The sequence below is a fragment of the Tachyglossus aculeatus genome, chromosome 4 (assembly GCF_015852505.1).
Source record: "Tachyglossus aculeatus isolate mTacAcu1 chromosome 4, mTacAcu1.pri, whole genome shotgun sequence".
Lineage (NCBI taxonomy): Eukaryota > Metazoa > Chordata > Mammalia > Monotremata > Tachyglossidae > Tachyglossus > Tachyglossus aculeatus.
The window spans coordinates 30,195,878-30,213,172 of record NC_052069.1 but is presented as its reverse complement, the minus strand read 5'-3'; the positions used below and the strand labels follow the sequence as shown (position 1 = coordinate 30,213,172).

Below are 17,295 nucleotides of genomic sequence, written 5' to 3'. Positions count from 1 at the left end.
GGTAAAACAGACGTATTATCTGCCTACAACAATTGTACAGTCTAGAGGTGGACAGACATTAATATAAGTAAACAAATTATGGATATGTACATAAGTCCTGTTGGGTTTTGGTAGTGAATAAAGGGAGCAAATCAGGGTGACACAGAAGATAGTGGGAAAAGAGGAAATGAGGGCTTAATCAGGGAAGACCTCTTGGAGGAGATGTGCCTTTAATAAGGCGTTGAAGGTGGGGAGAGTAGTTGTCTGTCGGTTATGAGGAAGGAAGGCATTCCAGGCCAGAAGCAGGATGTGAGAGATGGTCTGTGGCAAGATAGATGAGATCAAGGTAAAGTGAGTAGGTTGGCATTAGAGGAGTGAAGTGTGAAAGCTTGATTGCTTTCAAGCTGGTGGTAAGGCGTTTCCGCTTGATAAAGAGGTGGATGGGCAACCACTGGAGGTTCTTGAGGAGTGGGGAAACATGGATTGAATGTTTTTGTAGGAAAATTATCTGGGCATCAGAATGAAGTATGAGACAGGTGGAAGGGAGGTCATCAAGGAGGCTGGGTAATCAAGGCAGGATTAAGTGCTTGGATTAACCTGGTGGCAGTTTGGATGGAGAGGAAAGGGCAGATTTTAATGATGCTGTGAAGGTTGAACCAACAGGATTTAATGATGGATTGAACATGTGGGTTGAATGCTAAAGAGGGATCAAGGATAATGCCAAAGTTATGGGCTTCCTTGTGAGGAAGGATGGTAGTGCCATCTACAGTGATGGGAAAGTCATGGGGAGGACAGGGTTTGGTTGGGAAGATAAGGAGTTCTGTTTTGGACATGTTTGGGGTGATCTACTGCCTTCTCTCAAAATCCACTCCCTCCACTTGCACATCTGACCCCATTCTTTCACACCTTATCAAAACACTTCCCTTTCCCCCTCCCCAACTGCCATCTTCAACTATATCCAAAGCAGTCATTTTTTTTTTCCAAAAATTTGGTGTTTTTGAATAAAGTATTTTAAGTCTGAGGGTTTTTTTTTTTCATTTTGCAACTCTTTAGGACACAAAGCACTGTCTAACTGTGAACCTTACCACTCTACGTGTTTGGTGTTATGCTTGCAGCAAAGAAGTGTTTTTAGATAGAAAATTGGGAACTCAGTCTCCATTACCAAGTGCAAGACAACTTCAGCAAGTACAAGAAAATGTGCAGGTAATTGGAGTAATCATTCCAACATTGGTCTTTTCAGGCTTATCCATATCATTTTCAGGAAATGAATTATCAATATAAATATATGCTAATGAGTGACTATGTAGATGTTTGGTAATTTTGGTTTGCTTTGATAATCTGGTGATTGCATATACAAGAATGTTTTGCTCTTAGTTTCTCCACTCTAAATGTTATTTCACATATATGCTCTAGTCCTGTTGGAATGGCGAACTGCTGAACCTTTTGTCTCATGACTGGTGGACAAGGGACCCTTCCCCCTTTATTAGCAGTAAAAAACAAACAGGATTTTGCCACGAAAGGCTTCCAAATGAAAATCCTCCCAGATGATATTGCAACTAGCTGGTCAGTAAAACAGCCAGTTAGACCAAAAAAAGCTGGGTGGGGGGAAGTGACCTGGTGTGGGCAGGTGGACAGCCACTCAACAAGTGAGCATGGCTCAGTGAAAAGAGCACGGGCTTTGGAGTTAGAGGTCATGGGTTCAAATCCTGACTCTGCCACTTGCCAGCTGTGTGACTTTGGGCAAGTCACTTAACTTCTCTGTGCTTGTTACCTCATCTGTAAAATGGGGATTAAGACTGTGAGCCCCCCGTGGGACAATCTGATCACCTTGTAACCTCCCCAGCACTTTGAAGAGTGCTTTGCACATAGTAAGCACTTAATGAATGCTATCATTATTGTTATTATTAGTCATCCAAAATAGGAGACCAGTTAGTGGCGCAAGTAGCAGATGATCTTAGGTTATGATTGGCACCCAAAAAATGCTCCTACAGTCTGTGTGTTCTCCATCATGAAAGACAGTTGTTTGTCCATTGTTGAGAAATCTGGAGTGGTTATCTAATGAATCTGGAGGAAATTCATTTAGACTATCATCTTTAACACTTTTGAAGAATAATAATAATGGTGGTATTTAAGTGCTTACTGTGTGCCAAGCATTGTACTGCTAAGTGCTGGGGTCATAGTAGGTACAAGATAATCAGGTTGGATACAGTCTCTTATGGGTCTTATTCATCTCTAATTTATAGCATGAATTTGGGTGTGTGTGCTCATGAGTATCTGCATATGGTGTAATTATGCTTTGCATTGTCTGAACAACCATAAACTTGTTAATTGTCTTTTCTTTATTTTTAAATTTTCATGTTGCTGCTGAACCTTTTGTCTCACGACTGGTGGACAAGGGACCCTTCCCCCTTTATTAACAGTAAAAAACAAACAGGATTTTTTGGGGAGTTGGGGGATGTGGAAAGAATGCTGGCCACTTTCCTTGGAAGATACATGTCTTCATTTGCTTTGCAGTTGATATGAAGTTTTTAAGCTTCTTAAGAAAATTCACATAAAAATATATTTTCAAGAGCCCAAAATGCTTTCACATTATTACCATTTGTCATGATATCCTGGTGAAGTAGGAGAAAATGAGGTACCGAGGAGGTAAATGACTTCTAAAGGTCACACGGTTGCAGAGATGGGACGCAAAATGAAATTTGATTTGCAGGTTAATAGTCATTCATTTGAACTGTGCTTCCCTACCTCCCCCTCTCCGCAGAACCCTACGATGGGGCTGCTGTTTCAATTGAAAGTTACATCTTAAAAGGGAAATCAGTGGATCAGTCCATTAGTTTCAGTAGCATTTAACAGCGTGAGATTTAAGCATTCATAGGAGATGAAATTGAAGTGAATAGTAGAATAGTAGAATAGAGCAGGTTCCTAAAATAATCACCTTCTAAACCTAAGGGGGTAATTTATAATCCCATACATTGAAATACTTTCTCTAAGAACCTGTTATTCTTATAACAAAATGAATTTAAGTATTCCCTGATGGAGAAAAGAACATGCATTTGGATTTATGAAAAAAAAATTGCTTAGTAGGAGATTGTTAGGCCCAGAATTCAAGTTATAGAAGCTGCTCACCCTGGAAGAAATTCTTGCTGGCACTGAAGCCTAGAGCAAAGATTATTAACTAAAATGATAGATAATCAAGCAGTGTTGATTATGATGGTAATAACCAATCATTGTAGATGTTTAAGTATTCCTGAAACTAAATCCTTCAACTTTAAAAGGTGCTATTTTGATTGAGAACACTTTATTTTTTATTTTTTCCCGAAATATAGAAAAATTATTTCAGGTGCATATTTGAGGTTTACTTAATGAGCACCATAGAAATAGTTCCTGCCATGTGTTTTTTTTTAATTTTGAGAATTTAAAGAGGATTTTTGTGCTAAAAGACCAGAACTGTCAACATGATCATGGCACTTTGCTAATTATTTATGCTCATTCATTCATTCATTCAATCGTATTTATTGAGCGCTTACTGTGTGCAGAGCACTGTACTAAGCGCTTGGGAAGTGCAAGTTGGCAACATATAAAGACGGTCTCTACCCAACAGTGGGCTCACAGTCTAGAAGGGGGAGACAGAACAAAACAAAACATTAATAAAATAAAGTAAATAGAATAAATATGTACAAATACAATAGAGTAATAAATACATACAGACATATATACATATATACAGGTGCTGTGGGGAGGGGAAGGAGGTAAGGCAGAGGGGATGAAGAGGGGGAGGAGGGGGAAAGGAAGGAGGGGAGTTATGTCTTACGAAGTGTGCTAGGTTGCTTTTCAGGGAGTAGACAAGCAAAGGAAACAGTCGGTACACAATGCTTCTCCATTTGAGATTCATTCATTCATTCATTCATTCATTCAATCGTATTTATTGAGCTCATACATACTGTGTGCATAGCACTGGACTAAGCGCTTGGGAAGTACACGTTGGCAACATATAGAGATGGTCCCTACCCAGCAGTGGGCTCCCAGTCTAGAAGGGGGAGACAGACAACAAAACAAAACACATTAACAAAGTAAAATATATAGAATAGTAAACATTTACAAGTAAAAGTAAAAACACTTACTATGTGTCAAACACTCTTCTTAGTGCTGGGGTAGATACACGTTAATCAGGTTGGACACAGTCCCTACCTCAAATGAGGTTCGCACTCATCCCCATTTTATAGATAAGGTAACCGAGGCACATGGAAGTGAAGACATACGACAGAGCTTGGATTAGGACCCAGGTCCCTCTGACTCCCAGTGGGCCTTAACTCTAGAGAAAGAAAAAAAAAATATTTTCTGTCATTTCAAAATTCCTGTAGTTTGTGTTCTGGATATGAATGCCTTCATCTTCGGTGAAAAACTGTACAGATTTTGTCTCAATCTGAGACTCCTACACAAAGCATATGTAAGCTTGCAAAGATTGATTGATAAAATTACACCATTCTTTCCTTGCATGGAAAAAGTAATAAAAGAGAAATGAAGGAATCATTAAGGGGAAATGCTTGTGGCATGTTAAGAGTACCACATAGAGTTAATTCTCCTCGAATGCATGAGTTGCACAAAGAAGCAGTGTGACCTAATGGGAAGCGCCTGGGCATCCACACCTGGGTTCTAATCCTGGCTCTGCCATGTGTGTCATGTATCCTTGAAGTCATTTAACTTCTCTGTGCCTCAGTTATCTCATCTGTAAAATGGGGGTTCAGTTCTATTCCCTCCCACTTAGCCTGTGAGCCCCTTGTAGAATCGGAACTGTGTCCAACTTGATGAACTTGTGTCTACCCCCATGCTTAGAACAGTGCTTGACATATAGTAAGTGCTTAAAATGTACCATAGTAACAATAACTGTAATAATAACCTCGTGTTAAGGAGAAATTGCACTGTAGCACAGGCACATCCCTGGTTCTGTACCATAGTTACAATAACTGTAATAATAACCTCGTGTTAAGGAGAAATTGCACTGTAGCACAGGCACATCCCCGGTTCTGTACCATAGTTACAATAACTGTAATAATAACCTCGTGTTAAGGAGCAATTGCACTGTAGCACAGGCACATCCCCGGTTCTGTACCATAGTTACAATAACTGTAATAATAACCTCGTGTTAAGGAGAAATTGCACTGTAGCACAGGCACATCCCCGGTTCTGTACCATAGTTACAATAACTGTAATAATAACCTCGTGTTAAGGAGAAATTGCTCTGTAGCACAGGCACATCCCCGGTTCTGACCACAGTGTGTAAAATCCAGGGTTATGCCCTGCACTGATTGCTAACATAGCCCAGAATCCCAAAGCGCTATCGGAATGTACATCCAAGTACTGCAAGGAATTCAATCAATCAATCAATCGTATTTATTGAGCGCTTACTGTGTGCAGAGCACTTTACTAAGCGCTTGGGAAATACAAGTTGGCAACGTATAGAGACAGTCCCTACCCAACAGTGGGCTCACAGTCTAAAAGGGGGAGACAGAGAACAAAACCAAACATACTAACAAAATAAAATAGATAGAATAGATATGTACAAGTAAAATAAATAAATAAATAGAGTTCAGTCCCCTTTCTCACCCTTCTGTGCTTCTTCCGACCTTCTCCAAACACAGGCTGACCCAGCTTCTGTGCTTTGACCACGGGGCTTAGGAGCATGGTAAAAGTCGGGGTTGGGTAGAAGGTGACCCCGCCTCTCCTGCCCCAAATCTGTGCTGCTTGTAGCTGAAATAAAGTTTCGTCCCATCTTCCTTCCTACCCCTGAACCCAAACTGGACTTGGCTTCTCTGCTTCATCTGGAAATAGCACGGAATCACAGTGAGGCAGAAGAGGCTAGCTGAAACTACCTACATTTCTTCCCCTCGACCGTGCCATGATTCTGTGCTGCTTTGGGGTGAAGTTGAGAAACTTTCACTTCCCAGATGTAGAGAAGGATGTTGTCTGTCATGACTGTCGCTGATTTTTTAGATTAAAAAAGTCTTGCTGCATCAGTTTTCAAGAAAACGGATGAACATTTACAAAAGGATTGAAAACCATGATTTGGAAAGTAGTTTAAAATTATGCAGAAATTCATTGTGTATCCAGATAGGAAATAAAGTAACTTGTTTGTGGTTCTCTCCGATTCTCCCTTTTCTTTTCACTTACTCTTTTAAGCACTTAGCGTTTTACCCAGTGCACCATCATGAAATAACACTATTACCTCTTACCGTCAATGGAGAGGGCAATTACAAATTTCATGCTTTGTCCATCAAATGATCAAATGAATACCTACATGTCGTCTATCTTGCCGCCTACCCCTCATTCATATTCTGCCTCTGGTCTAGAATACCCTCCCCCTTCATATTTAACAGATGGTCACTCTCCTCACCTTCAAAGCCTTATTAAAATCACATCTCACCTTATTAAAGTCTAATCTCCTTCAAGAGACCTTCCCTAACTAAACCCTCTTTTCCCCTTCTCCCTCTCGCTTCTGCATTGCCCTTGCACTTGGTGTTGAACCTTTATTTGCCCCACAACAGTTAGGATGTACATAGCTGTAATTTTTATTAATGTCTGTCTCGCCCTGTAGACTGTAAGCTCCTTGTGGGCAAGGAACGTGCCTATCAGATCTCTCCCAAGAGCTTAGTACAATGCTCTTTACACAGTAATTGCTCTGTAAATATGATTGGGTTATTAACATAAAAGAACAAGTACGTTTTAGCCTCCCATTTTCCAGTTCCTTGAAACAACAATAGTGATACGTCCTTGGCCTCATCAGTTTTGTCTTGATTTAACTTTTATCAAACCATTAGCTGTATAACCTGATGGAAAAGAGCATTGGCTTGAGAATCAGTTAAACTTAGCTTGTACTCCTGGGTCTTCCAGTGACTTGACTGTGTAATTTCAGCCTTTAAATAAGCATAATAATCTTTTAAGAATAAATATTCCTTTGGTAAATAAGGTAAGATGGATGTTAAAATTGTAATCATAGTTGCCATGAATTTGGATTTAATGATTACACATTATTCAATCTGAACCGAACTGGTGGATGCCATGAAATGTTTACAAGCCTTACTCTAGGCAGATAGCCAAGGTACTGGCCTTAGGAAGATATCTTCTCAGGAAGATATTTAGCTCTGGCCTTAGCCAAGCACCCATAAGCTACATCTTTTAACTTGAATATGCTTTATCTTCATCCCAACAACACGTGTTCTTCACTTCAGCAAAAATTATCCTTTTTTTTTTGACTCATGATTTGCTTGACGACTTTGACTTTTGGTTTTCTTGATCTAGGATTTTAAAATATCTGGGACCCCAACTCTAAAGATGCCACTTGCAGCTGTATTTGATGATCTGGATATAGAAGTGGAAGAAGAAGATGAACTTAAAACAAGAGGTAGGGAAAGCCTATATTATGTCAATGGAATTTCTGCCTAGAAATTTAGTAATTCGTCTCATTCTGTATAAAAGTGGTTCTCGCTTTTGAGATTTACCACCCAGGGTTGCCATGATTCAGGCATTCTTTAGGCCCCTTTGCCACACTAATATAGATTTGAGGAGATGCTATAATTTAGATTGCGGTTGTATCCAGGATGTGTGGCTTGAAGCAGCATGGCTTTGTGGATAGGGCATTGACCTGGGAATCAGAAAAACCTGAGTTCTAAATCTCGGCTCTGAGACTTGTCTGCTGTGTGACCTTGAACAAGGCACTTAACTTCTCTGTGCCTGTTACCTCATCAGTGAAATGGGAATTGAGATTGTGAGCCCCATGTGGGACAGGGACTGTCCCACCCTATTTTCTATAGTGCCGGGTATGTAGTAAGTGCTTAACAAATACCATCATCATCATCATTATTCAATAATCACAAGGCAATGTTTGCATATTTCCCGTCTAAAAGTAGATCTTTGTTGTCTTGTTTACCAGTCCAGTGTGGTCGTAGCAGCAATTTGAAGGCTCGAGTTGGTGGCTGTCCCTGGTCAGCATGCTGGATGTTTGTATTGTTATGATCTGTCCATCCAAATCTAGACAGAAGCCTCTTTTTTTTAAAAAAAATCCTATTCATGGTGGCAAAGAATTTTAGTTTCATTCATTAATCATATTTATTGAGTGCTTACTGTGTGCAGAGCACTGTGCTAAGTGCTTGGGAAGTACAAGTTGGAGGCACAGATATGACAGAAGATTTAAGTATTGGGAATATCAGTGAATTAATGGTACTTATTGAGAGCTTATTGGGTGCATATCACTGTGCTAAGTGCTTGGGAGAGTACAATACCGAGGAGTTGGTAGTGCTTACCGGGAGTTTACAGTCGAAAAGGGGAGACATATTAAAACAAATCACAGATAGGGGAAGAGGCAGAGAAGCAGTAGAGAAGCAGCATGGTGTAGTGGATGCTACACGCCCGGGAGTCAGAAGGTCATGGGTTCTTATCCCAGTTCCACCACATGCCTACTCTGTGACCTTGGGCAAGTCACTTCACTTCTCTGTGCCTCAGTTACCTCATCTGTAAAATGAGGATTGAGACTGTGAGCCCCATGTAGACTGTGTCTGACCTGATTTGCTTGTACCCAGCCCAGTGCTTAATACAGTGCCTGGCATATAGTAAGTGCTTAATAAATATCACAGTTATTATTATTAGCATAGAAGGATATCTATATGCATGCACTGGGGTTGGGAGTGGGTTGAGTATGAAAGTGCTTAAAAAATATAAACCCAAAAGCATTAGGTGAATGGGGTGGAGAAATGAGAGGTCAGTCATGGCCTCTTGGAGGAGATATGGGTTTACTAGGGCTTAAGGTTACTCGAGGTCTCTTGGAGGAGTTGTGGGTTTACTAGGGCTTTGAAGGTGGGAAGAGTGATGATTTGTTGGCTGTGAATCGGGAGGGAGAATGTGGGCAAGGGGTCAGCAGTGAGACAGACAATTTGAGGTACAGCAAGTAGGTTGGCATAAAAGGGGCAAAGTGTGCCAACTGGATTATATTAGGAGATTAGTGAAGTAAAGTAGGAATTGAGGGGATCACTGAGGGCCTTAAAATGTATGATGTGGAGATGGATGGGAAACTATTTGAGGCTTTTGAGGAGTAAGAGATATGGGCTCAACAGTTTTCTTTAGAAAAATGATCTGGAGAGCAATGTGAAGTGTGGATTGGAGAGGGGAGAGACAGGAGGCAGGGAGGTCAGGGAGGAGGCCTGAGATTAGCAATTGCTCTATCACAAATCCAACCCTTGATAGTCCCCCTCTGAAGAGGTAATTCCTATTCGGAAGGTGAGCCCAGGCCCTGTCCCTGAGCTGACCTTCTTTAGGAAGTTGTGAGAATTGATTCCTTAGTTGACCAAATCCCATGTGTCGAATGGGGTGTGTCTTTCTGGATGATAATGTGATTTTCCTTAGAGTCACATTACAGTACACTGGTCTGGGTGAGATGGGCATTTTTCTAGTTTACTTGCCTACTCAAGGTGAGAGTGTGGTTTCAAAGATAATTCAGTCACACAGGTTGCTGGCAAACCTAGAAGCTGCTGTTCACACAGATATCCTGAGCCATCTACATATATAAGATTTTTGTGTGGGATTCTGGTGATTTTCCCCCTTCATGGTGCACTCTAGAATTTGGTCTAGTGACCAAAGCATGGGCTTGGGAGTCAGAGGACGTGGATTCTAATTGGTTCTGCCACTTGTCTTCTGTTACCTTGGGCAAGTCACTTAACTTCTCTGTTCCTCAGTTTCCTCATCTGTAAAATGGGGATTAAGACTGTGAGCCCCATGTGGGACAGGGACTGTGTCCAACCTAATTTGCACATAATAAGCACATAAAAATACAATTATTATTATTATTATTATGTTATTTTGTAGTAGTGAGGATGTATTGCACTTAGCCATTCACACTTCTTTTTTTTTCCTCTTAATGGTATTTAAGTGCTTACTATTTGCTAGGCACTGTACTAAGCGCTGGGGTAGCTAATCAGGTTGGACACAGTCCCTGTCCCATAAGGGGCTCACAGTATTAACCCCCACTTTACTGGTGAGGTAACTGAGGCACAGAGAAGTGAAGTGACTTGCCCAAGGTCATGCAGCAGAAAAGGAGCAGAGCTGGGATTAGCACCCAGGTCTTTCCAACTCCCAGGCCCATGCTTTATCCATTAGGCGATGCTGCTTCCTTTTCCAAAGCCCCTGTGATCAGCAACATGCTGGGAGCTGGTTGGTTGGGGTGAGGGGTCAGTCTCTGTTCACGAAACCCCAGTCTCCACAGTAGCAGATGTTGCTGGTCCCTCATCTGTATATATGGCATTGTCGAGTGAGACGCAACAACTTTTTTTTTATAGTATTTGTTGAGAGCTTACTAAATGCCAGGCACTGTCCTAAGCACTGGGGTAGGTACAAGCTAATTAGCATGGACAAGGGGCTCACAGTCTTAATCTCCATTTTTGCAGATGAGGTAACAGTCTTCTAGACTGTGAGCCCACTGTTGGGTAGGGACTGTCTCTGTATGTTGCCAATTTGTACTTCCCAAGCGCTTAGTACAGTGCTCTGCACACAGTAAGTGCTCAATAAATACGATTGATGATGATGATGACCGTCTGTATATGTTGCCAACTTGTACTTCCCAAGCACTTAGTACAGTGCTCTGCACACAGCAAGCGCTCAATAAATATGATTGAACGAATGCCATAACTATTTGTTATTTTCATCCACTCACTCTTCATTTCTCCTGTGGTAACCTTCTAATGGTATCTCACTCTCAGCTCTTCCGTTTCCATCCTTTCATTCACACTGTTCCTGCTGACCTTCTTCCCTAGATCCAGCAGACCTTCCCATAGTCAAAGCCCTCCTGAAATTCTACCTCCTTCAAGAAGCCTGCCCGGATTCATTCCCAGTATCCTAAGTCTTATAAACCCAGCAGCTATCCGTAGCACTTATGAACTTATAAAAAATGTTTATTCTATAATTTACTTTGATTAGTTTAGGAATATTTTTATACTTGTCTACCCTTTTAGAGTGGGCAGGAAATATGACCCTTCGTTGTGGGTTTTCCAAGTGCTAAGTTAAGTGCATGGTATCCATTGGGGATTCAATAAATGCTCTTACTGCTGGACCCTGAAAAATTCCCAATGGGCCCGTGCTTCCCATCTTGGCCACACAGAAATCAGCCTATTATCATCCTTACTGCTAGCCATTCTCCTTCCTCCTTTCTGATGTCCTCTGCCCTCCATCCCCTGAGAGTCCAACGTCTTTTGTACTTGAGATACCTGCTGGACTGCTAGGCCTTCCACTCTTCTGGGAGCAAGAAGTGACTGGTGGATAGCTTTGGGTTCAGATAGGAGAAAAATTCATCTTTAAAAAAAACAAACTTTCAGTGAGTGGGTTTTCTTGAGGAACTGTACTTTTGAAAAACCTGTTTCCTTCCATTATGAGAGTGATACTATTTATATTATAAAATTGATGAAAAATAACATATATTTGGAACTTTCACTCTCTCTCATGCATTTATTCCTTATTAACTTGATTGTGGGAGTAGTTTTTGCGAATATCCGGTTTCCTTATGAAATCTCCTGCCACTTAAAATCGATCCAACTGCCTTAAACTATAAATAATTTTGGGCAAAACTGGATCAGCGCTAGTTCACAATGATGAGTGAAGTATGGCCCTGCTGACAAGGGACATTCTCATTTGCCTATTGAATTCAATCAATTATGCTGCAAGGTTATTCAGACAACCTTTTGTAAATCAGAAAATGTATATTCAGCCTTTGTTAAATCTGCTGCTGTTTTTCAACAGGCCTTACAGGTTTGAAAAACATTGGCAACACATGCTACATGAATGCAGCTTTGCAAGCTCTTTCCAATTGGTGAGTACAATGATTGAAAACTGTAATTGCAGAAATGTGTAGGGGTTGCCACATATCTCACCACCTGAAAAGACCATAGTATAGACAGGAAGATTACTTTTATTATTAGCAGTAATTTATATGGCACACTCAAAAAAGCATAAAGTACTTGCTTAGAACAGTGCCCAGCACTTAGAACAGTGCTTTGCACATAGTAAGCACTTAACAAATACCATCATTGTTATTATATTAAATTTACTCTTGTGACACAGCCCGACCTAAGGTGGATAGATATTATTTGTGGTTTGTAGTTGGGAACTGGGAAGGGCCAAAGGAAGAAATGATTTGCTCAAGATCATTCAGTTTGTGGTCTGGCCCAGCCTGGTGGCCAGATTCTTAGTGCAGTATTTTTTCCACCCATAGGATATGCTTCATTAAATTGCAAAAATCCTCCTTCACATTGAAAGGGAGGTGAGGTCTCATGGTTGTAGAGAATTGAGCCCAGGCTAAAAGGGAAAAAGGGGCCAAGTCGAAAGAGTTGGGAGACAATAGGAGGAAAGGGGCTAGAACTGGATTTTGGATTGTACTTTATTGACAAATAAGTCAGAGATGTTGATGGAGACGTGTGTGTATTGTAGGTATAAAGATATTCATTCAGTCGTATTTATTGAGTGCTTACTGTGTGCAGAGCAATGTAGTTCTGGTGATGGTCGGAGATTAAATGTCTACTTTGTACACATTAGGGTCAGTCTGTCTATTATCTCAGGAGCCCACTCTAATCATCGGTTACATTTATTAAGACTTTGAGGCACTTAGTACTGTATGGGGAATAGGGGCCCCAATTCCAAGGGGTCAGTGGCCCCCTTCAACCTCAATCCAAATCAATATGGGCAGAGCCATTAGTTTGGACAGGGTGGGCAGCCAGACTTTTTTTTTGCCAGTTGGAATAATAATATTAAAAATTATGGTGTTTGTAAAGTGCTTACTACGTGCCAGGCACTCTACTAAACGCTGGTGTGGTTACAAGCAAATTGGGTTGGATACAGTCCCTGTCCCACGTGGGGCTCAGTCTCAATCCCCATTTAACAAATGAGGTAACTGAGGCACTGAGAAGTGAAGTGACTTGCCCAAGGTCACAAAGCAGGCAAGTGATGGAGTCGGAATTAGAACCCATGACCTTCTGATTGCCAGGCCAGAGCTCTAACCACTGCACCACGAAATAGGATGGGGACCATCAGGAAGTTAGAATCCATCCCCAGGGAAAGAACTCGTACCTCAACTGGGAATAGGGACTTTGGCTTGGGATTAATAATAATGGCATTTATTATTAACTATCGCTCTGGTCCTGGCTCATCAGGGAAAGGGAGTTTCCAGTTCCAGGCTGCATCCAGAAATGGGTGTTTGGCACCCCACCCAATCTTAGCCATGAATTGGCCCTCTGCCCTGTCCCATCCCATCCTCTTCCTGTGTTTGTCTCCCAGTCCAGCCTGTGTGGGACACACACCCTCCCCCCCAACCCCACCAAGTCTGCACCTGCACTTAAAAGGTGGCACCCTCTTAGGAGGTAGATTCATTCATTCATTGTCATATTTATTGAGCGCTTACTGTGTGCAGAGCACTGTACTAAGCGCTTGGGAAGTACAAGTCGGCAACATATAGAGATGGTCCCTACCCAACAACCGGCTCATAGTCTAGAAGGGGGAGACAGACAACAAAACATGTAGACAGATGTCAAAACTGTCAGAATAAATAGAATTATAGCTATATGCACATCATTAACAAAATAGAGTAGTAAATATGTACAAATAAAATAGAGTAATAAATCTGTACAAATATATACAAGTGCTGTGGGGAGGGGAAGGAGGTAGGGTGGGGGGGCTGGGGAGGAGGAGAGGAAAAAGGGGGCTCAGTCTGGGAAGGCCTACTGGAGGAGGTGAGCTCTCAGTAGGGTTTTGAAGGGAGGAAGAAAGCTAGTTTGGCAGATGTGTGGAGGGAGTGCATTCCAGGCCAGGGGAAAGACGTGGGCCAGGGGTCAAAAGGAACAGTAGGGTCGGCCCTCAGACAGAGGCTTGTAGTCTTTATTTATTTTTAAGAATGCTGTGCCGCACAATCTCTTGGTTTCAGACACAAACCGGAGTGTCCACCACAACTGTCCCTCTGGGGAAGGAAAGAGCAGCAGGAGCAGACTGCCTTGCTTAAATAGCTTAGGGCTCTACCACCTGTGCCTGCTGCTGAGCCCTGAATTCCCTGTCTCTTTTGTTTGCTATAATCACTCTACCCTCTCCAGTGGTTTGAAGTGCCCTTAAGGGGTACATGGAAATCTCTTGATAACCTTTCTTCAAAAAGAAAACAGACCTGGGTTGGCAGGAATCAAAATTAACCACGGTTTTGAAAAGTGTCCTTTGAATTGTGGCTTGTTTTTTGGTGTTTTTTTTATAATGCCTTTTCCATTGTTTTTTTTTTTTTTTTTAATGGCATTTATTAAGCGCTTACTATGTGCAAAGCACTGTTCTAAGCGCTGGGGGGATACAAGGTCAGGAGGTTGTCCCACGTGGGGCTCACAATCTTCATCCCCATTTTACAGATGAGGGAACTGAGGCCCAGAGAAGTGAAGTGACTTGCCCAAAGTCACACAGCTGACAAGTGGCGGAGCCGGGATTTGAACCCATGACCTCTGACTCCAAAGCCCGGGCTCTTTTCCACTGAGCCACGCTGCTTCTCCATTTATTAACTGTGATGCAATTTGGAGGTGAAAGGGGAGTGGAGAAGGCCTGCCAAAGCAGAAAGGGGGAAACGGGGGAAAATAAAGAGTAAGGGTGCTGAAAAAGAAGGGTCGGTGGAAAGAACAATTAAGGGGTAAGAAAGGAAGAAATCCCCTACTGAGTCAGTGACCAATTCTGGAACACCGTAGTGCCAAGAAACAGATTGTTCCCATTGAAATTGATTGAATAGACCAGGTGACTACAATTGGGAGTCCAAGGCATAGCTCAGCCCAGTTCTCAGGGATGGAGGCATCTGAAGTCCTATTCTCAAGGGGAGGGGCACCCGAAGAAGTGAGGCAGGAGAACCGGTGAGAAGCAACATGGCTTAGGAATCAGAAGATTCGAATTCAGGTTCTGCTACATGTCTGACGTTATGACCTTGGTCAAGTCACTTAACTTCTCTGTGCCTGTTACCTCATTTGGAAAATGGGGATTAAGACTGTGAGCCCATGTGGGACATGGACTGTGTCCAACCTGATTAGCTTGTATCTACCACAGCAGTTAGAACAGTGCCTGGCAAATAGTAATAACAATAATAATAATGGTATTTGTTAAGCGCTTACTATGTACAAAGCACTGTTCTAAGCGCTGGGGGGATACAAGATGATCAGATTGTCCCACGGGGGGCTCACAGTCTTAATCCCCATTTTACAGATGAGGGAATTGAGGCCTAGAGAAGTAAAGTGACTTGCCCCAAGTCACACAGCTGACAATTGGCAGAGCCAGGATTTGAACCCCTGACCTCTGACTCTAAAGCCTGTGCTCTTTCCACCGAGCCACGCTCCTTCTCAGTGACTCTGCCATTTCTATGTGATCTTGGACAAATCACTTTTATTATTATTATTATTATTATTATTATCATCATCATAACAAATACTTTAAAAATCCAGGACATTCCAAACAGGAAAGTGCTGCTTCCAGGTGTTACACCGGTTCTAGGCTTTGGCAACTTTACGACGCATTCTGAGATGCAGCGTGGCTTGGTGCTTTCCAGAGCACAAGCGTGGGAGTCAGAGGACCTGGATTCTAATCTACCACTTGCCTGCTGTGTGACCCTGGGCAAATCACTTAATTTATCTGGGCCTCAGTTTCCTCACCTATAAGATGGGGATTAACTAACTTGTCCCTCCCCACTCCAGACTGTGAACGCTATATGGGACAAAGGACTGTGTCAGACCTGATTATGTTGTATCTACCTCTCTGCTTAGCACATAGTAAGCACTTGGCAAATATCAAAAGTAATATTATTCTGAAGTTTCAGATAAGGCAGGTTTGCCTTTTCCAAGCACTGGGGTAGATAGAAGGTTGAAGCTAATCCCTCTTCTGAAGCAGTGTGGCCTAATGGAAAGATCATGGCCTTGAAAGTCAGAGGACCTGACTCTGCCAATTACCTGCTATGTGATTTTTGGGGAAGTCACTTTTCTGTGCCTCAGTTCCCTCATCTGCATAATGGGGGGTCAGTACCTCCTCTCCCTCCTACTTAGACTTTGAGCCCCATGTGGGACTTAATGATCTTGTATCTACCCCAGTGCTTAGTACAGTGCTTGGCACATAGTAAGCGCTTAACAAGCACCACAATTATTATTATTATTTTTGTAAGTGCTCCCCTTCTCTCTCCCGCCCCACCTTAGCTGAGGTGAATGAGGAAGAGAGAAACTCAGAAGTTTCTGGGAAAGAAAGCCATCAGTTTATTAGAATATTAATCTTAAATTAGTCCCACGAACACAATAGTCAGGAAGCTACTTGTTTACTCGGCCAATCCCTCCCAGAGGGAAACCTCACTAACCAAGGAAGCCGCTTAATCCTGAGCAACCTGATTCCTAAGGGAAAGTTAATCTGCATAAAAGTGCCAGGCATTGATTCCGAGTAGATCATGGGACTGGGGAAGGAGAGGGGATTGAGGAAAACGGGAGCGTAAGCAGAAAGTACAGTGCTAAGCGCTTAGTACAGTGCTCTGCACATAGTAAGCGCTCAATAAATATGATTGAATGAATGAATGAATGAATGAAAGGAGAATAGCCTTGCTTTAAAATGGAAGAGGAGCCTTTTGGGGAGGGAGTGGTGTGTAGAGGAAATGGATGCATGGAGAATTTGTCCTCCCTATGGGGATCCTGAGGGAAGGCCCTAAAGAACTGGCGAGAAAAGCGGAAAGTCACCAGGGCAGCAATAAACAGCTGGTGAACTAACTACCCTGCTAGGTTTTAGGATGTGGCAGACGCCAGGATAGCTGCTTTCAGGGAGGTGCAGGGATTTTCTGGGGTGTGGATAATTATCCTAAGTGGAAATAATTATTTCAGGGATCAGTGGTTAGGATTCTGGATTTTGTTTCTTTTGCTACCTGATTGTGAACTCTTATCAGCTAGGTGCATCCCCTTATTAAAACTGACTTAATGTTTCTAATCTTGGTGTCTGGGGTGAGCAGAGAGGGTGCATGTCTTGTACTTGCTGGAGAAGGTGCAAGTCAGCCTCTTGAAACAGGATGGGCTTGTTGTTTTGTGGTGCGTAACTAGTGGCAGTGAGTAGAGGCATGCATTTTTAGGAGGACTCTTTTGGAGACTTTAATAAAACATCAGTATACTAAAAAGAAAACCTGAAGTGGGTTAGGACCCTGGGGATACCTTTCAGTGATTTAAATTAATGAATTGTGGAATAATTAGTATTAGTAGTTGTATTCTGAACTTTCACATCCTACACAGTGTGATGATCAGTCTTATTCGGTGATTACACTCC

The 17,295-nt window shown here is 42.2% G+C and overlaps 1 protein-coding gene across 2 annotated transcripts in view; it reads left to right on the top strand.

Moving 5' to 3' along the window:
- Positions 1 to 17,295, top strand: part of USP33 (ubiquitin specific peptidase 33) — a 97,477-nt gene that overhangs the window by 35,030 nt on the left and 45,152 nt on the right. For both annotated transcript variants that reach the window (XM_038745200.1, XM_038745201.1), the window contains exons 5-7: positions 1,033 to 1,182; positions 7,276 to 7,378; positions 11,755 to 11,824. In XM_038745200.1, the coding sequence (XP_038601128.1) occupies positions 1,033 to 1,182; positions 7,276 to 7,378; positions 11,755 to 11,824 (323 nt within the window). The remainder of the gene's footprint in view (positions 1 to 1,032; positions 1,183 to 7,275; positions 7,379 to 11,754; positions 11,825 to 17,295) is intronic.